This window comes from Aulonocara sp. 'chitande type north' Nkhata Bay, linkage group LG8 (genome assembly GCF_057382095.1).
Source record: "Aulonocara sp. 'chitande type north' Nkhata Bay isolate Kocher_YH1m ecotype deep benthic linkage group LG8, A_spYH_male_GT1.1, whole genome shotgun sequence".
NCBI classification, from domain to species: domain Eukaryota; kingdom Metazoa; phylum Chordata; class Actinopteri; order Cichliformes; family Cichlidae; genus Aulonocara; species Aulonocara sp. 'chitande type north' Nkhata Bay.
The window spans coordinates 18,432,807-18,460,108 of NC_141351.1; the positions used below are offsets into that span (position 1 = coordinate 18,432,807).

The 27,302-nt window shown below is 42.2% G+C and overlaps 1 protein-coding gene across 14 annotated transcripts in view; it reads left to right on the forward strand.

The window, feature by feature from the left end:
* The window catches only part of LOC147323602 (calcium/calmodulin-dependent protein kinase type II subunit gamma), a 41,932-nt gene extending 20,137 nt beyond the window's left edge, over window positions 1-21,795 (forward strand). The window contains exons 6-23 of one of the 14 annotated variants that reach the window (XM_086304048.1): window positions 401-473; window positions 1,604-1,706; window positions 2,157-2,240; window positions 2,542-2,636; window positions 3,088-3,210; window positions 3,358-3,441; window positions 4,615-4,657; window positions 5,451-5,513; window positions 8,086-8,126; window positions 8,883-8,966; window positions 10,797-10,841; window positions 10,982-11,036; window positions 11,242-11,322; window positions 13,847-13,987; window positions 16,362-16,437; window positions 16,546-16,640; window positions 17,822-18,058; window positions 19,206-21,795. In XM_086304048.1, coding sequence (XP_086160174.1) covers window positions 401-473; window positions 1,604-1,706; window positions 2,157-2,240; window positions 2,542-2,636; window positions 3,088-3,210; window positions 3,358-3,441; window positions 4,615-4,657; window positions 5,451-5,513; window positions 8,086-8,126; window positions 8,883-8,966; window positions 10,797-10,841; window positions 10,982-11,036; window positions 11,242-11,322; window positions 13,847-13,987; window positions 16,362-16,437; window positions 16,546-16,640; window positions 17,822-18,054 — 1,519 coding nt within the window. In that variant the 3' untranslated portion in view covers window positions 18,055-18,058; window positions 19,206-21,795. The remainder of the gene's footprint in view (window positions 1-400; window positions 474-1,603; window positions 1,707-2,156; window positions 2,241-2,541; window positions 2,637-3,087; window positions 3,211-3,357; window positions 3,442-4,614; window positions 4,658-5,450; window positions 5,514-8,085; window positions 8,127-8,882; window positions 8,967-10,796; window positions 10,842-10,981; window positions 11,037-11,241; window positions 11,323-13,846; window positions 13,988-16,361; window positions 16,438-16,545; window positions 16,641-17,821; window positions 18,059-19,205) is intronic. The other 13 variants (XM_086304050.1, XM_086304054.1, XM_086304052.1 and 10 more) reach the window with 13 other exon arrangements.
* The last annotated feature ends 5,507 nt before the right edge of the window (window positions 21,796-27,302 follow it).

A 27,302-nucleotide genomic window follows, 5' to 3' on the forward strand; every position in this document is an offset into this window, starting at 1 on the left:
TCGTATTTGTCACGAGGGACTGGGCAATTAAAATACTTGCAGTGGAGCACACACACTACATGCCACAAATAGAATCTATTTCTGTGGGAAACGCTGCAGGTTGTCTGAACTTATTTTTTTTTTGTCTATCTCTGGAAAATATGTAATCCATTTGTGCGACAGCTCCAGTTTCATGTTGCCAGTTGTCACAGTGATCAAGAACGATGTCTCGTTGTTGGGGGCGTGTTCTTTTTTTTTTTTTCTCTAATGATGGCAATACCATGCATCCTTTTTTTTTTCTGCCTGGCAGGCGAGTCATGTGGGGTAAATGTGTGGTGTTTTTTTTTTTTTCTTTTTCCAATGAAGGGTGGTGACTGACACGTCTCACTCTCTCCCTCTGTCCCCTCTTCTCTCTCCATAGTCACTGCATTAGTCAGATCTTGGAGAGTGTCAATCATATCCACCAGCATGATATTGTGCACAGAGACCTCAAGGTGAGTGGCTGCCCGTTTCCATGACAACCACACTCTTACACATGTACACACACACACACACACACACACACCTCTGCTCGTGGCCATGGCAACATACAGATGGCTCTCAGTTGCTCCATCTCTCTTCCTCTCCCTCTCCGCAATTTTTGCTCTACTGTCGTCTACTGCCCCCGCCCTCCTCTGTCTGTTGTCAGATCTGTCATCCTGCCTGTCCTTGACCGGGACTGTGTGTGTTTTTGTGTCTGCGCGTGCATAATCACATGATGTATGTTCGTGTTGAGCACAGAGATGTTGAGTCATGATCACGTGGAAGGGTTCGTCTCACCTATGGCAAGGACTCAAGAGCTCATACGTGCACAAGCTCACTCGTGAGGGGGCTGTGTTTGGGCGGAGGCATAGACGAGCGTGACATCACACCACCCTTCAAGCGTCAGGAGATTTGATTTGTCCCAAATTGCTGATGGGTTGAGATGTAAAGAGTAGAGGATGAGGATGGCTTCTCTGTTGCCTGCAGTTTTACGTTTAACCCAGTTTAAGTTGATGAGATGTTAATAATATATGTACTGAATTTGAAACTACGAAGTGAGGGGCAGGGGGGTAGGGAAAAAAACCCGCTATCTCAAGGGATGTCTGAGACACATGTGGGCGGCTTTTGTACGTGTGCACACTATGTCAGAGAATAACCTCGAGCGCTGCCTGTCTGATTTGTTGGCCTTTTATCCTGAGTGGGCTTTTTACTGCAGCCCTTTATGTCCCGCTGCCCAAACAACGGCCATTTACAACTGCCACACACGCCGCCTCGCGCTAAGTACACTTTCCATTTAGCATGCAGTCTGCAGCTCTACCTAAATGATTCCCGAGTGGTTTCCATGGCTACGGACCCATGCCCATATAAGGTGTTGGGGAGATTCTCAACTACTTATCCTCTCCCTACCTCCTCTGTCTCTCCATCACGCTCTCACACCTTTATCCCACCCCCACATGCTGTGTCAAACACATCAAATATAAATATTTCTGAGGAAAGGCTTTACTGAAGAGTGCCTTTAACTGCCTGTCTCTCACTGTCTTGATCTCTGCTTTGCGGTGTGTGTGTGTGTGTGTGTGTGTGTGTGTGTGTCTGTCTGTCTCAGCCTGAGAACTTGTTGTTGGCCAGTAAGATGAAGGGAGCCGCAGTGAAGCTGGCAGACTTTGGACTTGCTATTGAAGTGCAGGGGGACCAGCAGGCTTGGTTTGGTAAGAAAACAAAAACAGTGACACAAACACGCATATCAAATGAGCAGGTCCTTTACCTGATCTGTTATTCTATCTGGGTGTTTAGCACTTGATAGTTCCTACACCGGGCATGAATCACTGCTGAACAGGCCCTCTTTCATACAGCAAGCCACATAGTTTCACATCTGCTGCTTTGAAGCCACAGAATATTTGCAGGAGCATTGATTAAGAGGCTCACTGCCACTTTCCAGGTCATGCTTAGGTCATTGTGTCTTGGCTAACAGCCAAGCTGCCAGCACTTGGCTGACTCTGTGGCGGGGATGAAATGATTAATGGGTATTTGCTAGTGACTCTACACTATCATAATCTGGCCCTTCATACGGGTCGCTATAATTTAAGCTGTTTATATAACGGCATGAAAGTAGCCTTTACCGGGAGTTAATTGTATCTTCTGATTTATCTGTTGGGCAGGGTTTGCAGGCACTCCTGGCTATCTCTCCCCTGAGGTCCTGCGGAAGGACCCTTATGGCAAGCCTGTGGACATATGGGCCTGTGGTGAGTTTTGACACCTGTGTGTGCCTCGGGTCGAATGAACCTATTCAACAGCTTTTAAGTATCATTTAAAAGTAAAACTGTTTTCGTAGGGGTTAATGGGAATCATAAAAAAAAGCATGATGATCTTGCAGCCTCTCTCAGAGAGGTGACTTCATTGTGCTCATAAAGTGTTGCAATAACTAAGTTTTCCCTTTCTTACTGTTGCATTTCCTTGTCTTGATTTTATTCTTTGCTGCCCACGGTAAATGGTATTGTAACATGATCTTGCTGAATCACTTCTCACCTCTTTGTTTCCTGTCAGGTGTTATTCTCTATATCTTGTTAGTGGGATATCCACCATTCTGGGACGAAGATCAACATAAACTCTATCAGCAGATCAAAGCTGGGGCATACGATGTAAGTGTGTGTGTGTGTGTGTGTGTGTGTGTGTGTGTTAGGTGTGATGGGTGCAGTGCAGGGGTTTGCTAAGCAGTTTTCGAACATTTAATAGTGTCCAATTGAGATGTGGTCCAAAGCTATTGATCCTATCAGGGCCTTCCTGACGCATTGCAGAGGGGTGTGTGTGTGTGTGAGAGAGAGTGTGTGAGAGTCAGAGAAGGGGTATTCTCCTCTCTCAGTCGATGAATAATGAAGTCACTTTTCAGCCTGTTTGCAGGGATTTGAGTTTTAAAACTGCAGCATGTTTTCTGTGACTCCAACCCCCCCCCCCCTCCATAATCTTCCCTATTTTAAGGAGTTAACTCAAGCACTGGTTTCCATATGGCATGGATCTGCTAGAAACCCACTTGATCAGCTGACCAGAAATCTCTCACAACTGACGTATCACTTGTTTCTCCTATTTCCTCAGTTCCCGTCTCCAGAGTGGGACACGGTGACCCCAGAGGCAAAGAACCTGATTAACCAGATGTTGACAATTAACCCAGCCAAAAGAATCACTGCTGAACAGGCTCTCAAACACCCATGGATCTGCGTAAGTATTCACCTAAATGACCACAGAGTACATTATGGAAAAACCTAGGGATTTACCATATTAAAGCCGTCACATAACTATAACTCGGATTCATACTTGCCCTGAGAATCTGTTGACTTATTTTGTTCCATTTTTGTCCCCTTACAGCACCGTTCTACAGTGGCGTCCATGATGCACAGACAGGAAACAGTCGAATGTCTCCGCAAGTTCAATGCTCGCCGAAAACTCAAGGTAGGCTTCTCAGGCTTTAAACCAGCCTTGATTGGTTACTTTTTTTTTATCCTGTGGTTTTAAAGGGCTGGGACAAAATATCAGCGTGGAAGTATACCATCTTCCTCTTGGGAGATGTGATCTATCAGTCAACACTTTTATTAAAAGATGTAGGTGCTCTTAAAATATTCATCATTCCACTTTGATCTGTCAGCATTTCATGGCTCGAATGGGGCACATGGCAGAGAAAGATGATATAACTGATTAACTGAACTGAATTGAATAATAATAACAAGACACAACAATACAACAGTGCAGTGAATAAGTAACTAATCCCTTGTTTGGTGTATTATATGTTAAGCTACACAGATATTGTTGTGTATCTTAGATAATTGTGCAATGTAGTTGTGATATGGGTGTTATTGTGCGTGACATTTCATGAGTTAGTTATTGTGTGAGCATAGAAACGTAGCACAAAAATAAGGAAACTTGTGTTTGGACGATTATTTCTAAAATGTAACAATGCAATAGTGTTGGAAAGCTCGAGTTCACTCTATGCGTCTGTTTTTGGAGACTATTGAAAATATTTTAACTCGCTGTGCTGTGCATCTCATTCATTGTCATTTGCTGTGAAGCTGTTGAAACCTGCCCTGTCTATTATATCATTTCGACATATATTTTGGATTGCGAGGTTTAAAATGTTTCGGTTTGTAAATTATGCTGCTTTGAGGGGTTGATATCAACCATCGAAACTATCAGCCAAACTCTGAGATCACATGTCTGCCAAAGTCTTTGATCTTCTAAATTGCTGCGTATGAACATTTCACTTTTGAGAACCTCAGCTTTTTTTTCCCCCCTCTATTGGAAACATTTTAAATGTCAACCAGCTCCAGTTACTGTAGTTTGCATTCACTGCCACTGATGCAAACTCATGCCTCAAGTATCAGCTATTTTGTTTTGCCACATCATTTAAATTAATTTGCATAGAGGAATATAGGGCTTTGAGATGTGAGAATGTACAGTTAAAGGTGCATCTCCCCAGACAGCATACAAGGTTTTTTTTTTATTTTTTTTTTATTTTAAACATTAGGCAGAGTTTTACAGACAACATTAAGTAAATAAAGAAAAACGCCATGCTCTCATTATACCTCCCCTCACTTCTCTCTTCTCCTTCCTCTCCTCCTCCTCCTCCAGGGAGCCATTCTCACCACCATGCTGGTGTCCAGAAACTTCTCAGGTGGGTGTGCCCTTCGCCCTCAGCCTCCCACGCAGCACATGCAGAGGGAGTGGAGGAAGGAAAGTGGATAGAGTCCTCTGCACCTTTTTTAACCCCCCCACCACACACGCACGCTCACCCACTCATTCTCAAAATAACAATGTTTTTGTGTGCGCCCAGGAGTTTGCTTGCTTACAACATTAAACTGAACTGAAACACGAAGCTTCTTTGTGATATGATAGAAATATTGTATTACTGAATTATTATGAGTGCATTATCATGTATGTTAGCAGCCTAAAATTTGATATTCTGTCATAATCTGTTCCAGATTATATGTGGGTGCCAGTTATGTCCTTGTCTGTGCTAATGTATCTCTCCCTGTGTGTATGTGTGTGCGCGCGCGTATGTGTCCCTCTTTTCTGCTGCCCATGGAGCATGTTTGAGAGAACGAAGCCTAGACTTTAATGAGATTTTTCTTTTTTAATGTTTGGGGGAAAGTGTGGTGTTATAAAACCAGGTGACTATTAAGATTCTGTGTTTTTTATCTCAGCCTGCTGAGAGTGACTTGTTTTCGTTGAAGCCTTGTTCTCAGCCTTTAAGTAATTGGTCAGTCGATGGCTAATGATTTCAACCCTGGGCCTAGGAATCCACAGGGGTGCACGTCTTTGCTTTGGCCCGTTTGTATCAAAGTCTAAGATGCATCTGGGCTGTAGCCAGCACCCCCTGTAGCTTTCTCGGCCCATGACTGAACAGCATGAGATCGACCTGCATAATTTCCTTAGCCCCTCCCAACTGTAGCATTTCTATCCAATAGTGGGCCGGCAGCATACCAACTCTGCTGCTGCCGCCTCCTCCACGGCCTCACTGGCTCAGGAAGGTACGTCCCAGAGACACGCCCATCCACTTCCTCTTTACATACACAACTATTTTCTTTCATGGGACAGGGTTGGCCCTCATCACCATTCCCCAAATCCTGCATGCAGCCTTTGCAAGCATCCTCATCAACATACACACCCACAAGCATGCATCCCCTCACAGATTTTTCTCATTTAGGGGTATTGTGTAGCAATCATGTAAATAAGCTTCACTTGAGTTTACGTCAGCCTGCACTAAAAAGTGCTTTTTACATTCACACATCAGCGCCATTCAATCGTGACCTCGTAACCCACATTTCATCTTCACTTAGTTATGGCGTCACTTCCAGCAAGCTCCATCCTGACCTCCAGCTGACCCCTTACGTCTCTGTGCTCGCACAGGGCGGACTGGGGCAGGGGATGAGGAGGGGCATGTATCCTGGGGGCGGGAACTCACATTGCAGGGGGCCGGCAAGAGCTGGGTTGGCGTGCTGCCATCGTCAGACCTGGGTTTGATGGGACAAAGGAAGAAAGTTGGATGTTGAGGAGCTAGAGGGGAGAATAACTGAGACGGAGGATGGGAGTGCTGACTTCAGTGCCGCTACTGTTGAAAACATCACCGTTTCTTCCTGATGAATCACTTGAGGTTAAAGGCATCCCACGTCTCAACTCCCCCTCTTAAGGTCTGTTTTAGTACTTTCAAAGCAAAGTTCCCCCTTGAGACAGGAACCCCACAAGCTAATGTGGCAGCAAGTCTGCCACATTAGATCGAGGGATTGTTTTGAAAGTATTAAAATCAGATTTTCCTCTCATCCTGCCCGGTGGAGATGGGTGGTGAAGGTCGGCGATTCCAATGGTGGCTCCATGGATTGAGTACATTAGAAGCAATGTAGAGCAGACTGGATTCTCTGTCTCCCTTTTTAGAACGGAGGATCTTTTTTGCTCTGCAGTGTCTATACACTTCTCCATAGGATCTGTTTGTAGGCAGGATAAAGGTAAAATGTTTATGGGGAGATAACTTCACCTGAGACACCTAAGGGGAGGCGGGTGTTAATCCTAGGATGTGTGATTGGTGCGCTGAGATTCGGGGTGCCTGTGGTGCTTTAATTGTCAGCTAAAGCCCTCCGAATGCGGGCTCCTTCACTGAGACTGGACCAAGTTGCCTGTTTTGTAAGTTTCTGTAAATATGTGTGACATCATCACTCCAGATTGGACTCCTCATCTCTCCTCCTTTTAAGTCATCCATAATCAAGATTTTTGTTTTTTATTTTCTTTTTCTTGGCTTTTGGCTTTTGGTCCTCTGATGATGTCACTCATCACTGCAAACCTATAACTGCTTCCTTGCACTTCTGAGTATTTCTGAGGCAAGGCTTGGCCGTTTGCTCATGATGTTTCCTTTTAATGGCATTATAGCAGAATGTGACAGAAGTGTGAGTTTGAAGCATCTCTCTGTGTTTCTAATTCGGTTTTTGCCTTGCTGCCTTTCGCATGTGGGTGTCCTGTGTGGTTAATTCCTACAAAATGTTCTCGGGAGACACACCTTCAGATGCTTTCTAACACATTTTTCCTTTCTCATCACCGAGCTAGAATCTTGCTCGAGTGGTGAAGCCCTCCTCCTGTGGGTCACCTTGACCTCTACCCATCTTGCCATGTTAAATTTGTGCTAGAGAGCATGTGAACGTGGTAGTCCCATGCTGTCACATTAGCACCCTGGTGACTGCTTGATAGAAGATGTAGCCAAATGAAGAGCAGATGTTTGCACTGTGAACAATCAGCTGTCCTTTATCTAGTTTTTGAATGAAAATGAAAACTGGAAATTAAACTTTAATTTTTTTTAAATTTTTTTTTCCTTTGGATGCTGCATGGCCAGGCCAAAGTATAAGCTGCTATCAATGCAACAGCCAAGATTAGGGAGCATGAGTTTTCACTTGATATTGTTTGCTGCTGTAAATGCTGTGCCCCTTATCTCTCCTCTCATGTATTGAAATACTAAGCCCTCTCTTACAACCCTCCCCCCTCTTCCCTCCCCCTCTATCCCTCTCCAATTTCCTATTGGAAGGTAAGAAACTCAAGATAAGATTTTTGGAACCTGTGTGTGTTGGTAGAAAAACAAGAGAAAAGCAAGCAAGAGAGAGTTGAGAGCGTTAGACTGAGAGGAAAAGTGACTGGAGCCCTTAAAGGAAATCAATGATTTACATTAACCTAGCTCATCACTGTCAGTCCTGGCGGCAGTTTGAGTCTGGCCATCATTCTCTTTCTAGATCTGCTGGGGTCTTCCAGGCAGGAAATGGACTGAGGAAGTTTACTTTGCTCTCAGGTTTCTCTTATATCCCCAGATGGCAATGAATGGATTATGATGTGAATGGGTTTTGCAGATTGTAGCAGCCTGTACAGCCAAGGGGCGTAAAATGCCCGAGAAATCCATTAAATGCATGTTGTGCTTTGGAAACATCTAAGCTTACTTTGTCACAGTGACTGAGGTGTTGGGGATTCATAGATGTAACGTAGGTTAGAGGTACGAACGAACTATCATCATCAGTAAATCTTAACTTTTCTACCTGTTTCTCTCCCCTTCTATCCTCCTTTTTTCCACAGCATGCAAAAGTTTACTCAACAAGAAGTCAGATTCTGCTAAGGTAAGGTTCTCTTCATCACCTCTCTGCCCTCTTTTGTTCTGCTACATGGTGTCCTATCTCTCCTCTGTCAGCTGACCTCGATTTTCTGCCTTCTGTTCTTTTTCTGTCTTTCACAGTCTTTCTTTTGCGCACTTTTCCTCCTATTATTTCAATGAATATCTTTTGTTGTGCAGTAGTTATTATTCATTTTAAGGTTGTTGTTTGTTTTTTTTTCGTTTTCACATTGACCTTGTTTTATATCTGCAGAGGAGTTTCTTTCTATGGCGTGTTTTTAGATCCCATAATCCTGCAGTCCTTTCCACAAGTTTTTAACCTTTTTTTTTTTTTTTTTTTTTTTTTTAAACCAACGTTTTCACTCATAATTTATAAATATTAGTTCCGTAATGCTGGTTTTATTCTTTCACCTTTAGTCAGTTTCAGTCAAATGTCTGCTGCTCTGTTTCCCAGCAATCTCCATCAGCCTCTGCTGCTATTAAGCATCTCGCTCCCCACTCCTCTTTTTCTTTTCTGCCCCAGGGGTCACTCTGTGTAGTTAAGTGGGAGCGGCATAGAGAGTTAGTGAGGCAGTAAAAGGGATGATCTAGAGGCCATTCTGTGGCACTCACCCTCTCATTTACCCTGTTAGCTCTCAATAGCCCGGGAGCTTCCACCAACATTAGCCCCGTTTCCTGAAAGGCGTGTTTCAATTCTAATGCATCTTTCTCTATGTGTGTGTGACGTATGTGTTCACTTTGAGTGTTTGCGTTCTCGTCCCAGCCTTCTACCAACAACAGTAAGAACAGTATAGTGAGCGCCATCAATGCCCTGAAAGACACCAACATGGCAACGAACGCACAGATGGTACAGTAGGCCGCCGCAGTGTCAGCCCTGCCTCTTAATCCCCCCTGTCCCCTCAGTAGTTGCATAGTAACCCATTGGGCCTCATCCTCCATCATCTGCTTGTCATCCTTCATCTACCACCCAGGAGATCTTGCTCTGTAACATCCCCTGTCCCAATAAGCTTACCAACCGTGGTGCACGTGTGCTCCTGATTTAGGTGAAACACTTTTGGAAATTATTTAAATTTAGTTAAAAAAAATCTAAACATGTGCACCCTGTCAGCCACAGGAGCATGACCTTGTTTGCAGGACTGTGTGCACCTAAAGTGGCAGCTCGTAAAGTTGTCGAGACCCCGTTTGGAGACCTCCACCTGTTAATATCAGAGTACAATTCAGTCCTATGTAATGGCCCCCATGTTTATATCTCTATATAATCCTCAATCGGCTACTTTCTTATCTTTTTCCCATCCTAACATCTTTCTTTGTCATTACATATTTTAGCCAGCTGTTCTTTGTCATTCTAACCTCGCACCATCCATAACATCCCCATTGACATCCTCATTGTAGTGAAAAACTTGACCATTGTGCTCCAATCCAGCACTAGCATGCTGTGGTTTTGAGAAGCTTTTACTAGCATGCATTAAATTACATCTTGTAGTGTTGTGGTTGGATAACACTGTCGGGTTGGTTTGGTAGTGCTTCTCAACTGGAGGTACAGGTCCCCAAAGACACAAATATTATGTTTAAAAAACCGTCTAATAGAGAAACTGATGATCAGCTCAAAGAGCAGTTCCCCAGTTATGTAATGCATACACGGTAAAACTACACGGAGCCAATCAACCTACTGTTAACCTGCAGCAATTATCATGAAATATTACCCATTTAACTGAGCAAAATCTGAGCAGCTTCTCATTCTCGAGGGTTTGTAATTATGTATTTTTTAAATATTTTAAACTGAGTAATAATAGTTAAGCTTTTTATTTATGGACTCAAAAGTACAAAACTCCTTCCGTAAAGTAATTTATGCATTTATTGGTTATATGAGCAGAATTGAAAACAAACAGAAGGACGGACTGTGTGGTGAAAGGAAAGAAGCTCCGTCCTGAAATGGGACAGAAACAGTTGCCAGATCTTGTGGTACTTCTGGGTGCAGCCTCGGGCGTTGTATTTAAACTGTTCCAGTTTAAAATGGGACGTTAACTCTTTGACCCAGTGCTTGTGGGACTGTGGCCACATTTTCTTTGCTCTGTGAAGTCTCGGGTCAAGTATCAGGTGTCTGTTTTGAGGTTATTTAAAAGCTAACAGAATCTGCGTCTTTTTTTTTTTTTCAAAGTAATATTTATGATACTTTCACACATAAAACAGAAAACTGCAGCTAATGCATTTAATTCTCCTAACTGTGTTTTGTAAAACAATAACGCTGTATGCTCTCATTATCTCGGTGTAGTTCCAGTAAAATCTGATAAATGATAACAGACCAGAAATGATGAGGCTATTAATTGATTGAGTGAGCTCTCAGCAAATGATTCCCCTGTGTTTCGTCTTCTCTGAGAGCATCTCTGTGTTTAGACCAAACAAACATCTGAAGATGTTAGTGTGTGACTAGCGTTTGGGGAAATTACAAACTCTTTTCTGGCGTTTTATAGACGAGACATTCATTAGTTACAGCCCAAAATAAGTGTCTCCTCTCCATTGCCACGGGCACTCTTGAAAGTTTTGGATCTACTAGCTGTTGTGAAGATGTTTAAGTTTTGGCTGAGGTAAAAGATAAAGGGGGGCCCACTTTAAATCCAGTTGAGAGGCACTCTTTGAGGACAATATTTTGGACTAACTGTTTTGTTCTGTATCGCAGGAATCTCAGAGCACAGTGGTGCACAATGCTCCCGATGGCGTCAAGGTGAGATGTATGTTTTGTGTTTTGTTGTTTTTATTTCTGTCTGAAAGCCCGACGCAGAGCATCACACGCACCTGATGGGCTGCCGGATCCTGGCAGCGTTTGATTTCAGCATGTGTCTGTCTCTTTCCTCTGCATCTCAGGGATCAACAGAAAGCAATGCCACCAACGACGAGGAGGAAATGAAAGGTAGGAAAGGTACTCCAGTGTTTTATTCCCTTTATCCTGTTCTCTCTTTCTGTCTCCCATTTAGTGAGTTTTTTTATTTATTTATTTTTGGACTGTACTGACTGGCAGGTGTGCTGAGATACGACGCGTGTCTGTCACACTTTTGACTGTGTCTGTTGTGTGTGTATGTGTGTATTTATTGTGTGTCTGGCTGCGTTTTGTATGTGTGTTCTAGCGGACAGTACGGCGCTGAGTCAGGGCAGCGCTACAGAGGAGATGCCCCCACTTCTGCCCTCACCTCAAAGCTCACCTGCCAGTAAGTTTATCCATGGCAACCGGAAAGCTATACGGGCGCCTCTGGCCAGGACATAACACCCCCCCCCCCCCAACCCCCCTCCCTCACTCCCACCCTGGCTTTCTGTAGTCACCAAAAATAACGTCTTACATCTCTGAGCCCCCACCCTCACTCTGATCCACCAAGCTTTTTTTTTTTTTTTTTTTCTTTTAGGGTTCCCACTGGTTTTAGATTTTTGAAATGATTCACCTTTGTTTGGCTTTTACAAATTTCTGTAGGTTAATTCCAGTTTATTGCATTTTTTTATCTTAGTTTGGTAGTTTTAGCATAACGACACCATTTGGCCATCTTGTAGCAACGGCTTTCCAATTAATGCTGTGTAACACGGCTTAAATAATCAGTTTTTCAACAGGATCATGGGGACACAACAGCACTACCTTGCTCTGAAAACTATTATTTTCAGTAGCATTTGCTGCACATTGACAAATGACAGATTCCAGTAGAAACAAGTCATTGAATTAAATGACAAATCTTTATTTCCCCAGTAGCAAAACTATTTCTTGGACTCAGGTTTCCATTGAGACGTTTCAGTATTCAGATAATTAATAATTAATTAATCTTTCATTCACCGTACCCACAAATGCACAAAAGAGTTTTCCTCCCTTTTGCTCTACTCTGTCAAGATGATCCCAAACTGCTTCAGTCATTTTAAAAACAGTAAACGGGCAGATTATAAGTGCTTCAAGCGAAGTCTTCTGACTGTGACCACACGATCAGCATCATGTTCTCTTCGAAAACCACCAAATCACTAAGTCACTGCTTTACATCTTGGGTAATCGGTCAATTGTGTTTTTGGCCTATTGGATTTCACCTCAACAGTGCCACTGCATTTCCAGATATGAGCAGTTAGTTTATATGCAGTCTTATTGAAATTAAGTTGTAATAAACTGGAATAATCTTTCAGCAGTTATGACAAACATGCTATTTGTTTGGGTTTTTTTAAGCACACTGACTGCTGACACACTTCCTGCTCTCCATTCTTGCTCGCTGTGTGAGAGCAAGGCAACACAGATCTTGTGTAACTTCTAATGGACACTTTAAGGGGAACCTGTTATGCTCCTTTAACACGATCTTGTTTTTAATGCTTTGACTCTACTAATGTTGTTTTGTGTGATCAATAGTTCATTTCAACCCCCCTTCTTTACGCTAACTTCTTTCTGATTGGCTGCCCCTTGCAAACAGAAGGTTTTGAACAGTGGACGGTGGGGACGGGTGCATCAGACGACCGTTTTAATTATGTTTTTGATATCATCTAGAACCAAGAGTAGGAAAAAACGTATAATTTATTCTGGCTATATGACACTTTGTTTAACATGAGCATCCACTATTGTAACAGACAGAAAATGAGGAAAAGCATCACGGTCCCCTTTAACATCACTGTGCTCTGATCAAACTTTTAAAAAATAACAGACCTTGTCTTATGTTTCTTTTCTTCTCATGTTAACTCTAATAGTGGAAAGTCATTTCAAAAACACAGATTTTTATTGTCATCGGGGCCACTGTGGGAACCCTGAAACCTGTGTGTGTGTGTGTGTGTGTGTGTGTGTGTGTGTGTGTGTGAGAGTGTGTGTGTGTGTGAGAGTGTGTGTGTGAGAGTGCGTGTGCGTTTCTTTTTTGGTGATGGCTACATCTATCCCCTTGTCCTCCTAATGTGACGGCTCCATCTGGAGGAAGTCTTGCTTACCTTGCGGCTGATCGTCCTAAAGTAGTCGCCCAGTCTCACAGACCTTGCAGCCTGTCTGACTTCAATGGAACCTTGCACGCCATAGAGCGTCACGTCCTCACACTTTCTCAGTCTTCCTGTACTCTTTTTTTTTTTTATCTTCTAATTTCTTTTCCATTTCTCTTAATACACCATTCTTCACCAATCAAATTTTCTCTATCATCTTTCCTCTAGTCTGTTGACCTCTTCTCTTCATCCTCCTGCTTTTGCAAGGCAAACTTGCACTAAAGTACAATCTAATCTCTCCCCCTCTCCCTTCCTCCTCCTCCTCCTCTTCTAACTTCTTTCCTGTGTGCATTTTCCACTCCTGCCTTCCTTCCTGAACATGCTAAGTTTCCCCACAGGCATAACTTGAGCAAATAACAAACAATGGCTTCGATCGTCTCTTTGCTCAGTGCTCCAGTTCATCAGAGGAGGCTTAATGTTAATGTGTATTAGCGTTATGAGTAGAGTAGATGTGAGCAGAGCAGGCATTTAACTGACTTCCACATCACACAGCATCACGATCAGAGCGGCACTGATCTGGCTTCCAGCTACTACCCTGTCCTCATGTCACCCATCTGCATGTCTGTCATAAACGCAATGTTAGCTGTTTCTTTCTTATTCTACCAAATGTACTAACCCACATCACCTTCATCAACCTTTTTTTCCCTGCATGAGCTAAATGTGTGCGCGTTATGTGTAAATGATCATATTTCTGTCATTTTTGTCTGTTGTCCATCCACATGTTTTTGTTTGTTGACCACCCCTTGTGTGTTTCAGTTCCACCGCATGACGTAAAGCGCATTGCATGGAACAGCACAGGCAACAGCTCCTACCCCGAGTCTGAACTCTCACAGTCATCCATACCTGCCGCTCCACTAGGGAGCAACACTGTCGCTGCTAAAAGCAACACTAAGCAGAGTAAGAACACATCCGCACTGACTGACTAACTCGGTTTTCCCTGCCAGCGCCTCACTGTTACCTGCTGCTCGCTGAAACTCTGCATTCCTTGAGTGTGTTAGTGTTTTTTTTGAGTATTTATTTATTTATTTATTTATTTATTTATTTTTTAAAGCTGGTTCTAAATAAATTGTCTGGTCGCCAGTTTTGCTTCTTTACAGTTAACTTGTCTTGATTTAAGTTCCATGTTGAAGTAGTGAAGGCCGATGAGCTTAAACACCCAGATCAAAAATCCGAAGTAAAGCCTGATTTGCAACAAAACGATGACAGCAAGACTAAAAGAGAAGATTTCCAAAGTTGATAGTGAGACCTGCTATAATGTGTGGCTTGGAGAGGGTGACGCTAACAAAAAGAGAGGAGGCAGAGCTGAATATGCTAAGATTTTCATTGCGAGTGACTAGAATGGACAGGATTAGAAATGAGGACGTCAGAGGGACGGCTCGGGATGAGCTGTTTGGAAATGAAGTTAGAGAGGCGAGCCTGAAATGGATTGGGCATGTGCAGAAGAGTGATGGTGGCTATATTGGAGAATGGAAGGAAGAAGGTAAAGAGGAAGCTGCAGGGGGTTTCATGGATGTAGTGAAGGAATACAAGCAGAGAGCTGGTTTAACTTTAACCATAGTGTGAGATGGAGGCAGTTAATCTGCTGTGGTGACGCCTAAAGGGAGCAGCTGAAAGAAAAAGAGGTTATTCTGGTTTTGTTGCCCTTCTGAGTATTTCAGGCAGCCAGATGGTGTGTGTGATTAAAGGTGTGTTCATGCCTTATTATTGAAGTAATGATACAACTTGTCAGGTGGGGGGAAAAAAGACATTAATGCCCCCTTAATTCAGTGAATCGCGTCAGAAAGCTGTCTTTAACGTCACATGTATAGAAACATGCCAGATAATTTACACCAGTAGTAGATGGCAAGAACTTTTATAGCAACTTGTATTATTAAACTACAATTTCTTAGTAATAATCTCTGAAATCGTAATAGGCAGCCATTAGATATGGCAGTGATTTTCAAATTATGTGGGTGCACCATAGATGAGAAAAACATGGAAAATGAATAAGATGAATGAATGAATATGATTTTAATTTTCACAGCAAAAATAAATGTGAATTTCCCAAGTGTCTGTCATGCTGATCTTTATTTCACTTGTTACATCATTAGTAACAGAAATTGTGGTTTTTGAGGTGTGAATTTTTTTTTTTTTTCCCTGAAGTGGGGCATGCAACACAGTTTTTATGAACTACTAACATAAAATGACCTAGATAATACTGTAATACTGTATAGTAGCAGTAATCCTGACAATGCAGGTGAAAGGATGTTTAGCAATTATTTACTAGAAACCGTTGATATTTGTTTAAGTGCTCCGAGTAATGAAATAAAACTTCGTTGGAGTGTCTGTATTGTTTCTGCTTTTCATCTTAAAAGTAGAAGGAACAACTTAACAACTACGTGAGTCAAGATAAGCTGTAGCGCTCATGCTGATTTTAATAACCAAGCATGTCGTCTGGCCCATCAGTGTGGTTCACTGATGTGTTTAGAAATCAGTAGAGCTCTTAAGGCACAGAATAAAATGCAGTGCTCTCGGTTTATTGCTGGTTTTAGTGTTTTTCATAGAATTTGTTGACTACAAGAAAATATCGCTTGATTGATTTTGTGGAGAGGAGGGTTGTACCACGTGTAATCTCTTCATTTGGTTTTACTGTTACTTTAAAAGTGTGTGAGGCACTTTACACTGAATAGCAACTAGCATAAATAAATGGTAAACTTGTAGGTTCATGGCTTGTTTGGTGTGGAACAGATGTTAACTAAGAACATATAAAGAAACTTAAAGAGGAAAGGGATTGAAGTTGATCAGACTGATACTGTTAATCAGTTCATGGAATAGCTGAGGGAATAAAACCATCAAAGTCTGGCAAGTTTGCTCACTTGTGCATCTAACAGTTGGTCATAGCAGGAGAAAGCTAAGTGGGCCTCGAGTGAGGAAGGCTGTGATCTCTACTAGCAGAGTTGTTGCTTCTGTTTGGTTGGCAGTGTGTGCTCACAGCGGAGAGTCGTGTTCAGTCAGTTGTTGTGTCGTAGCAAAGGCGAGAAGCTGAGCGAGAGACAGCGATGGGGGTCGAGCTCCGGTGACGAGGCAGCTTTTGGATCCGGGCGACCAGGTTAAAGAGGGGACTTGAGCCGTAGCCACAGAGGAAGAGCGCGTGAAGGAAGGCAGGAGCTGAAGCGATGAGACAAAATGTCATTGTGCAGAAACCCACCACACTGTTATTGTCTCACCTTCCAACTGGCATCTCACCAGCTGCCATCTGTTTGCCTCTTTCTGTCTCTTGTTCTGTCTGCAGCTCGTAAACAGGAGATCATCAAGATTACGGAGCAGCTGATTGAAGCAATCAACAATGGAGATTTCGATGCCTACACGTGAGTACAACTGTGTGTAAAAGTGAAAAGCAGCAGATGCTTTCTGTGAGTGAAAACGAGTGCAATTTGGTAACAGGCTCATCTTGTTTTCGTTTTTTTCATGTTCAGGAGGATTTGCGATCCTGGACTCACCTCTTTCGAACCAGAGGCTCTGGGAAACCTGGTGGAGGGCATGGACTTTCACAAATTCTACTTTGAAAACTGTGAGTCTTCTTCTTTACTTGCATAATATACCGTTTATTTTAAGGGGTTTGAAATACCAGGCAAGTTAGGAAATAGCAAGAATAGTTGGCAGTGTGGATAAACTCCACTATTGGAATATTTATAACTGCAACTCTTCATCATTTCATTATTTAAAGAAAATAAGCTCCGCTCATACAGCTTTGGTGGCTCTTTCAAGTTAGTTGTAAACAGAATTATGTCCAATAAATAAAAGGGAAACTGTTGAATTTTGAAGGTCAAGATTCCTGATTTAAGCAGGAAAATGTAACCGTGATGATGGTACACATCCTGTCCCTCATTTTTCTGTCAATCCACAGCCTGAACTAGTGTTCAGCCCTTAGTTAAGACGAGTATCTGTCAAAAATGGTTGTGATTGTGTTTTTAAAATATTTATTTTAAGGATTTAAATATGAAAAAATAAATTCTAAATAAAAGTGCATTTAAAAAAAAGAACAATGATCTCAAGAATTCAAAGCTACGACAACTCTTGTAGTATTACTTGACCAACACATTTCAGCCTTTTTTTAATCAAGCAAGCAAACAAATAACAGAAGAATACAGTATTAGTACCAGGCATTAAAGCATGTAGTGAGGTACACTGTAGGCTCCTACAGGTAAAGCTGGCAAGTCTGCTAACTGCACAGTTTATGGGACGAGATGTTCTTCCAGTAATAGCTGAATTGTTCCCAGTGAATGTCAAAGAGTCAAAGAGTATTTTTGCTTGGCCGTCAGTGTGAGTTAATCCTGTGGTGTCTCTGTATCCAGTGAGGGCTGTGATCCATAGACTGTAAGTGAAATATGAACACAGCCACACTGAAATCATGTATGCGTGAGAAGGTGAAGGGCTAAGCTTTGTTAGCATGGTGCATTCATGGACTGTTGCATCACATCAACACAGAAAACTGACATACACATAAATGACATTCTGTAACATAAAAAGACGAGAGGTCCACTGAAGTGACTTGAATAGTTTCAGTGAGCCAAGCCCTTAATATTTACAGTTTACGTAAACCATATTTATGCCAGGCTTAAATATGGTTGTTTCACCTTTTAACGTGAGGAAACTTCAGGTACGACCCGATTATGGATTGAAGGAACTGCAGCTCATTTGTCATGCTTGGAGGTCGCTGCTGACCATGGACATATCTTCTACTTTGTGCAGTGTTGAGCAAAAACAGCAAGCCCGTGCATACCACCCTGCTCAACCCACACGTGCACCTGATCGGCGAGGACGCCGCGTGCATCGCCTACATCCGGCTCACACAGTTCGTGGATTCCACCGGCCGCCCCCGTTCCAGCCAATCAGAGGAGACCAGAGTGTGGCATCGCCGCGATGGCAAGTGGCTTAACGTCCACTTCCACTGCTCTGGAGCGCCTGCTGCACCACTACAGTGATCAGGTACACATCCTTAGTCCTCACAAGAGTTTTTTTTTGTTTCTGCATTACTGGGTTAAACATGATCAGTTACAGAAAAGTCTAAATAGTCCACAGGAGACAGTTTTAAATATTTAAAATATATATATTTTTTAACATTTTTAGTAATGTTGAGACATCCCATTAGTCACATCCAGCTGGGAATCTCTGCTGCAGGCAGACCAAAAATGCCCCCTAAAACTACCCCTGGACCCTTGATCATTTTAATCTTGTATTGTTTTTCCCTAATGTGACTTTATTTAGTGTATCTGATATCACCAGGTTGGTGTTGTTTCCTCAACTTCAAATTAATGGTGCTTCATGGACTATTTCAACTGGCTTAAATAAGGCTTGGTTTGGTGTTATGGGATGGAAGGAAAGGAGAAAAGGTTAGAAGGGAAGGAAAGAAGGAAAACTGATAGGGATGAAAGATGAAAAGAAGGTAGAAATGAAGTTTTGGGAAGAATTGGGAAGGAAGATAGGAAAAAAGGAAGTGATGATGATGGATGATGGAAGGGCTTGTTGGACTATTATTCGAATTTTTATTTTTTTAATCATCAACCGTTATCTGTGGCCATTTTCCTGCCCATCTGTGGCCAAACTCTTGAGATCAAGAATCTGGCCACAGATGGGCAGTGACAGGAAAAGCTGAAGCTCCTGGAGAAAACTAGCACAAAGTAGCACAAGCCTCCAGTCTAACTCCACGCTAAAGGGCCCTATCAAGGTCCAAACACAGGACTGTCTGCTGTGAGGCAACAGTGATAACTGCTGCGCCACCAAAATGGCAAATTTAAGCAAAAAGAAGAGAAATCTGGGTTAGATTTAGCCGAAGATGGTTATCAGTAAATCAGATGCTTTGACAGGAGTAAGAACTTAAGTTAAAGAAAAGCCTTTCTGGCAGAAAGCGTTGAAGACACACCTGCCATCCATAGGTTGCAAAAATGTGATTGGTTCATTTCAGTCATAGTCCTGGAGCAGCACTGACTGTGATGTTGTAAGAAAAACACAAACTTAGTGAAACAACAAAAATAAGAACCAGCAATAAACTCAAACTATTCTTGGAACTGTTTACATTCTGATGATTCCAGCTGTGGTACCAACCTATCCTCTCTCCTCTCCCCTCCCCTCCCAGTGGTCCTGAGCCTCCAGTCTACTGGAGTGTGTGTTTTGGGGGGCAGTGTTTTTTCAGCGAGCGTGTTTAAGAGGTCCGTCCTCTGCGTGGATTGGCTAGTGCCAGGAGCCCGGCCGGGCGAGATCGCATCCCTCTCCACGATACCAACCAATCCTGTCCCTCCTTTGACCTGCTGGGGGCTGGCTGAACACAAGACTCCGCCCCCATGGGATGATGCATGCATCTGGCGCCTGATTGGAGGGCGCGTCTTTGCCCTCTGTCCCTCCCCTGGCAGCCATCTTTTTTCTGCCCGCGCGAGATGAGACGTCCTGGGGGAGCAGAGAATTTACAGTTGAACTTGTGACAGTTTATGAGTATGAGTTATGAATATACTGTGTAAATTATGACTAGATGTACCAGAAGAACCACCAAAACCCAACCAAGCATTTATATTCACTATCTAATAACGGAGGAACAGGGAGGAGTGTCAAGTTAGCAGCTGAGATTTTGGTCACATTAGGGATTACTGGGTAGAAACTGCTCACTACCTGGACTGTTGCTGTTAAGATGTAGGGAGATTTTTAGTTTGTTATTTCCCCCACTGAATTTAAGAGGGAAAAACAAATCAGGTTGGCTCAGTCAGACAGTCGATGACCAGAGAAACTTGATATCAAAAACATGACGCACCAAAGTGTAGAACTTTAGGCTTTTTATGTGTTTGTGTGCTTGTTTAATTATTATTTTGTTTGTTTGTTTGTTTGTTTTTTCACCAGAACGGAAACTGTGTTATTGTGGGGGTGGGGGGGTGGTATGTGTTCTGTTGCATTTTTAGCGTCCTGATCCCTTTTGCGTTCCTGTGAATAACCGGAGCCTTTTCGCTTCATTATGTTTTCTGGCTCCTTTTTAAAGCAGCTGAGTTTTTGTTGTTTTTTGGTTTTTAAAAATGAGGGATTTTTATTGTGCAAATTTAAAGCTAACCTTAGCTGCTAGCAGGTTCTGTTATGTCTATATGCAGTGGAGGGAGAGAGTGGGCTGCTGCTGCCACCTCTCCCTCATTAATCCCTTCCCGCCTCTCTTCTCTCTTTTAACCAGTTTCTTTTTTAACCTTCCCTCCCACGCTGTTTCTCTGCTTTCTGCAAGGCCCTGGTTTGTTTATAATCACTGTGTAAATACAGTGTATGTATAGATATATGTAGAAAAGTGTAATATATGTACATGTATCTAAGAGACACTCATCCTGTGCACTTGGGCAGTGGGAATCACCCCATGACCTCTGTGACCTCCCCGAGTAGATTAGGAGCAACATTTGTTGTTGGGTTTTGTCTTCCCCTGTAATTTAAATTCTCCAACCGATCACGACAAACATGAATACACACGCTTGTGTAGGCTACCAGCTTTAGATCCATGGCCGTACGACTGTTTTTTGTTTGGGTTTTTTTTTTTTTTTTTTTTTTCGAGACGGGGAATAAAAATAAAAGAAAAATAACAGGTTGAAAAGTAGTTTGAGCACCCCTCCCCCCAAATTCAGCCTAATAGATGCATATTTAGATATGAAGACCTTCATAATAGTGTCGTTAGTCCTGATCCCACAATGCTGTGAGCCATCTTTTCATATCATATTATGCACACGCGCACGCCTGGTGGTGTTTTTAAGCTGTGTAACATATCCACACCGCTGCTGCAACCATCGGCGCCGCCCTCGCCGTGCTGCTTAATCGTCTCCATCCATGTGCGACAGTTGTATCCGAAACCGTCCCCACCCCCCAACCTGCAAGGTGCCCGCCTCCCCCTCCCTCTGTGTTCAGACTCTGCTCTTGAGATGTTTATTTGTACCTCTCTCTCTCTGTTGTTTCCGTGTTACTGGTTTGAGTTCTTTCGTTGTTGTTGCTGTTAACTTTGTCGTTTTGGTAATTTGCCGATCTGCCAAGCTGGAGTTCTGCACTGTCCCTCGCACACAGGAATTTAAAAAAAAAAAAAAAAGGGGGAAAAGAGGGAAGCAGTAAAGACGAAATGAAATGATAGATATTGATCAGGACTAAATTATTTATTTATCTAATCTACCCTTGGTGGTTTTAAATCGTGCCTGCTCAGTCGGGAGGAGTTTTGAGAAAGTTCTGGTGTGGGCGTGCAGGTTTTTGGGACCTACACATGTCACGAAGCAGAGCGGGAAGACCTAGTTATATGCATGTTTCAGTTACACATTTCTACCATGTACCTACCGGAATACGGATGGAGCTAGTGTTAATATATGATATTTGCATCTTTTGAAATATGAATTTCCTCCATCCAGAATGTTTAATAGGTGACATGAAAAATATTTGAAAAAAAAGCAAAATTTAAAGAAAAAAAATAGATTCAGGAGCCGTAGCTTGGTATGAGGCCCTCGATGTTTTCCCTGCGTTGTAATGATATAATATTGGGCTGCGCTTTCTCCCCAGCCTTCACATGGATGCTGGAGTTTTTTTGCATGATCATGATGTACAATGAAATACAACCATGAATTGACGACTATCAAGTGTTTGTCTGAGTGTTAGTTGGTCTTCATCATAGCTTTGTTATTCTTCAAACTTGGATCTTGAAAGTATTTAATAAAAATACTATTTCAGCACTGGTTTGTCTTTAGAGTCATTTATTGTCGCGAGGACTTTCACCGAGTGCTTCAACACAAGCCGATGTCAATACGATGCACTCATCTGTCGCTTTACACCACGTTAGTACAGATAGATTCCTGTCCTTTGTGGCAAACATTCCTCTTAGATTTTGGTCCATATTGACATGACAGCATCACACAGCTGCTGCACATCTATGACGATTCTGGTGACTGGAGGCTTGAGTACAGTGAACTCGCTGTCATGTTCAAGAAGTCAGTTTGATATGATCAAAGCTTTCTGACATGACATGTTATCCTGCTGGAAGCAGCCATCAGAAGAAGGCAACACTGAGGTCAAAGGGATGGACGTGGGGTATTCTTCGGTATTTAAACAATGCTTAATTGGTATTAAAGCCCCCAAAAGTGTGCCAAACTGCACACTACACCAACACCAGCCTGAACTATAAGTACAAATTAGGATGGATCCAATTTTTACACCAAATTCTGACCCTACCATTCAAGTATTACAGCCGAAGAGACTTTTCAGACTGCACAGATCAGTCTTATATTGCCCAATTTTGGCAATTCAGTACAACTTGTAGCCTCAGCTTCCTGTTTTGTTTTAGCTGACACGACTGGCAGCTGGTGTGATCTTTGCTGCTGTAGCCCATGTGCTTTAATAAACGTTTGATGTGTTGTACGTCCAGAGACACTCCTCTGCGTACAACAGTTGGAATGAGTGGTTTGTGTCTAATCTGGCCATTCGCCTCTGAGATCAACAGGCATTTTCACCAAGAGAGTTGCCACACACTGAATAGTTTCTTCTTTAATCAGACTGTTATTTGTAAACCTAAAGATGGTTGTGTGCAGATCAGGGTAGACCACTTAAATCCTTTCTTTTCCTTTCTGATGGTCAGTTTGGACTTCAGCAGGTTGTCTTGACCAGGTGTAATGTGCTAAAATGCGTTGGTTTGCATTGGCCCCAGTGGGCCCCAGAGGATAATAATGCTATGCTGTTGACCTGTTTTTCATTCAATTCAACTTGGATTCTTTTTTGTTGCTATTTTTTTTTAACCTCATGAAAGCCACTGTCATATGGAAACATTTTTGTCCTTTCTCTTAAAAAGAAAAAAATCTTAGTAGAAAGGTATCCATCGCTTGCACTCCATCCATTCCCAGACAGAGGAACCTGCCAAAAACCCTTTGTTTACCCAGTGTGCTTTCTGTCACCATGGTCACTCATACTTGTCCTGAAATCACCAAATTTGGCGCTAATAGAGATGTAACACACTTTGCAGATTATGTAACACTGCAACATTGATTAGCTATGCTGAAAATCTCTGCTCCCATACTCGCTTTTGGGGAATTTTAGGAAGGATACTAGTTTGTCCCAGGCGATGTTAAGCAAGGAGACACTGGCTTGCTGCAGGAGGAAGATTTTGATTAGAGCAGAGTTAAACAAACTGGCAGTAGGTTGTGTGTCACTGAGCAACAACAGCTGGCATAATATTTGCCCTCTGTGCAGGACTGTCATCGCATCACGAATTCAGATTAAGCCCCGAGTAACACTGCAAAGCCTGCAGGCCATTAACATACATACAGACTAAAGCAATCGCTGCTCAACAGATAGTGCAGCTTCCCTTCTCACCACTTCAGCCTTTACCGTTTTCCAGTGGTCTTATTTGAGCCGAACACTGAAGTGTTGAGTAATGATTCAGCTTCATTTAAAAAGGTTTTTTGCTGTTATTTATGATGGTCCCGGTTATTTTAAGGGTCTGGCTTGTGTGTGTGTGAATCTGGGATGTAGGACAGCTCCCCCCGGTTCCTTTGCTTTCTGTGTGATTAATGAGAAGAGCTCTGCAGTTGGTTAACTTCCACACTTATAGTTACTTTATCAAAGACACAGAAAGGGAGGAACTCTGGAGGGAATGTGTCTTGTTAGCTCTCTCTGACCTCTGACTTTTTAGTGCCTATGAAATTGGGAGAAAAGCCAGAACAAGTCTCCTGAATGTAAATTACTTTTGACTTTGAGGTCTGAAAGGACTTTTCCCCGTCTTTCATTCTTTCATCTCAGAGTTTGTAAAAGTCTTTTCAATCATGCTCAGCTTTTGTGGCAAGGTGATCCTGCAAAATGCTTGTAACTACTTAAAAAACATCATATAAAATCACACATTTGCCACCGAGGCGTGCCGGTATCCAGTCCACAAACCCGCTCCACCCATTTCGGTTGTTGTCAGCCTCGCACAAACAAAATCCCTCAGCCTAAGGTGGTAACCACTGATGTCACTACCACTAGAAACTCACCAGTGACTCATAGATACAGCCCACAGATTCTATCCACTGTGAGTTTATTTGGTTAGTTTGCAAAACTGGAATCGTTTTAAAATATAAGTTTTAAAAATAATAGTGAGAAAAGAGCAAATGTCCCAGCTTTCAACATCAAGTGTCCAGGTGAAATATGTGTGCTCACTGACTGCAAGTCCCAAAAGTCAGCACATCAAAGAGTACAAAATGCTTTTAAAGTTTTAAAGTGCTTTTAAAGCATTTACTGGGGACAGTTACAGGGACATAAAAACTGAAATTTGACAAAAACCACTTAAAAGGTTTGCTGACTTCACCCCAAAATAATGTTTTTAAGCTCTTTTTAACCCCTAAAAGTTAAACTTGTTCCACTATCTTTGCTGTTGCAGAGTTCTCTTTTAGATTTCAGTGTCTCTGGCAGTACAAAAAAAAGCAAAGTTTCAAAGGCTATCACAGGAAACAGCACAGCTAAGGGGGGGAAGTTGTATGTGTGTTAGAATAAATTCAGTATCTTCACACTATTCACTCCAAATCTTTTGTCTCATAAAGCTTTTACAAAAGTCCTTGAAGCCCAAAAACTGTTAACAACGCATCAGACCATTGCATCATGCAACCATGAGCATCAGCATTGCAGTTTATTTTGTGTTATTCCTGCACACAGCACCCCGATACTATATATCCTCTCAGGTGTTTATTCTTGTCTAGATGAGCCACACCACAATGTAAGTTTACTAAAACATAAAGTGTTTGAACATCTGAACATATTACCTTAGGTCTGACAGGACTGAAATGCCCACTTTTGAACCTTAATCCTGTTAATGTGTAGAATACATATCTTGATATTAAGCTTTTACAAGGATTATAGCCATAGGATCTGTGCTACAGGGTAAATATGGGTCGAGTTCTTCATTCAAAGTCTAGAATGAGTGCAAACACGCTCCGTCCTGCTAAGCAAGTCCAGAAGAAGGCTGCGATTCTTGTGCAACCTGTGGTCCACAGTGATCTTAAGATTGCACAGCATGTCTTTCTCTTCAGGCCTTCAACCCTGTGGAGGCTCCAGGTGACTCTCATACAAAGATGTCAGGCGTTCATGGAGAAATTCTGTTAACCTGCTTGCAGTTTGCAAACTAGCAGTGGTCATTATTGTCCCAGCAGGCCTCACAAAAGTTGAGGAAACATTGCAACAGACATGGGCTCAGTGAAGACCTCAGAGGTTGAGCACTGAAACTGTTCTTCACACCAGAGACTGCTGCAGGAAGCCATGGCGGCAAGCTTACGTAAACCACAATGTTACTTCCTGGAAAACAATATCAGCTTTTGTTTTTCATCTCCGAGCTCGTGTTTTCTTTGCCCTGATACTCAAACATACTGAATAAGCCAGATTAACTTGGCTCTAATCTTTCAGTTAAAGGTGAACTAACATATTATCTTGTATCCTACCGAAGGCCCACATAACACTATTCACTGGCTCACACAGATGCATCCACTCACCTGAGGGTATGAATGCAGCCCATACACGTGCTCTGCAAGCTTAAATTAGAAAATGACACAGCAATTATCCGTGTGCACGCACCACTGTGCGCTGTTTCTCTATAGCTCATCATTATCTGTCTGAACTTTTGCTCTGGTGTTTGTGTCAGTATTACCGCTGCTGACCCTGTTTTAGGCAGATGTTTTTATGTACCATTTATTTCTTACATTTGACAGATTTATCAGACAATTTAAGTTGTGTTACTTGGAAAATTCTTTTTTTTTAGTTTGCATTATCTGAAGGGGTTTTATCACAATTTTCCTTCATTTCGATCATATATACACTCATCTGACACATTATCGACCAATTGCTGATCAGATATCTTATCCTCCAATCAATGCATTTACAAATGTATACAGTAAAGATATCCATCCTTTTATAACCACCAGAGTGCATTTGGGATGTGGTGGGATGGGATCAAACATGTGACTGCTCAGATGCTCAATTTCACCCTTTTTTTTCTATTCTTGGCTTTCTATGACATCAGAGGGAGGGGATTTCCCTAATATGGTCATCTGCTGTTTGTTAGTGGCAGCCAATCAGAAGAAAGGCAGTTTAAAGGGAGTGGAGCTAAGGCAGAGGACCCAGTACAAGTTAAATAAGGATTATTTTGAACTATAAGTCAGATAAAACTAACTTTTTTTCTAGGTTTTTTTTTTTTTGCATTGTGGTATAAGTACCCTTAAATGAGAATAAATTGTACTATTTCATCCACGTCTGAAATAAAAGGAATAAAGGGAAAATTAAGGAAAGGTTACAAGAAGACAAACAGTGAGAAAGATAAAAAGCAAAGATTTTTTTATACACTTTAATGTTAATCCGATATTCCCAGCCCAAATTCAAATTTGTATCCCAATAATCGCATCCCATCTTGTTCAAATCATTAGCATCATTAGTCAGATTTATAAATAATTAGCCTTGTCCCAACAAAACCATCTCAATTATACTCGTTATAAATCACTCGTTCTACAGTTTTCAATAGTCTGTACAATCCAGTCCAGCAAGGGTATCCTCTGATCCCCTTTTATTTCAGAGGGGAGCCCATTCCAACAAAAGAAGAGATTAACAGCGCTCATGGGTGACTGAGAGCAGCAGCTAAGCAGATTTACTTTTCAATTACTTGGACGGTAGAAACGTTTTGTAAGCAATCTCACCCCCCCCCCCCCCCCCCCCACCCCCCCAGTTTATAAAATCCATGTTTCTAGTATGGAAACCAACCAAGATTATTAAAATCAGAAAGATTTTCTTGTAGTTTAATATTTCTTAGTGGAAAGTGTTGAGACAATATAATCTAATTCAGCGGTCCCCATCAGCGGGCCACAGACCGGTACCGGTCCATCAGTCATTTGGTACCGGGCCGCAAAGTTGAGGCTCGGGTGTAAAATTGATGGTTTTCGGGGTTTTTAATCGTTATTTTTTTATCGTTAGCTCGGTTTCCCTGGGTCTTTGTGTGTTATGAATAAATCTTCTTTTTTTGGTACCGTTACTGCTTTTATTTTGTTGTATTTATCCGCGACACCTTAAAAGGTCAGTCCATGAAAATATTGTCAGACAAGGTTGGGGATCGCTGATCTAATGGACATGAAAACATAGACTGTAAATAAAAGATGGACAAAACCACTAGTTTAGGTTATTTACAATTTGAATTTTAGCATTTTGGCCACATTTTTCTTTTCTTCTTGGCGTGAGAAGTGCC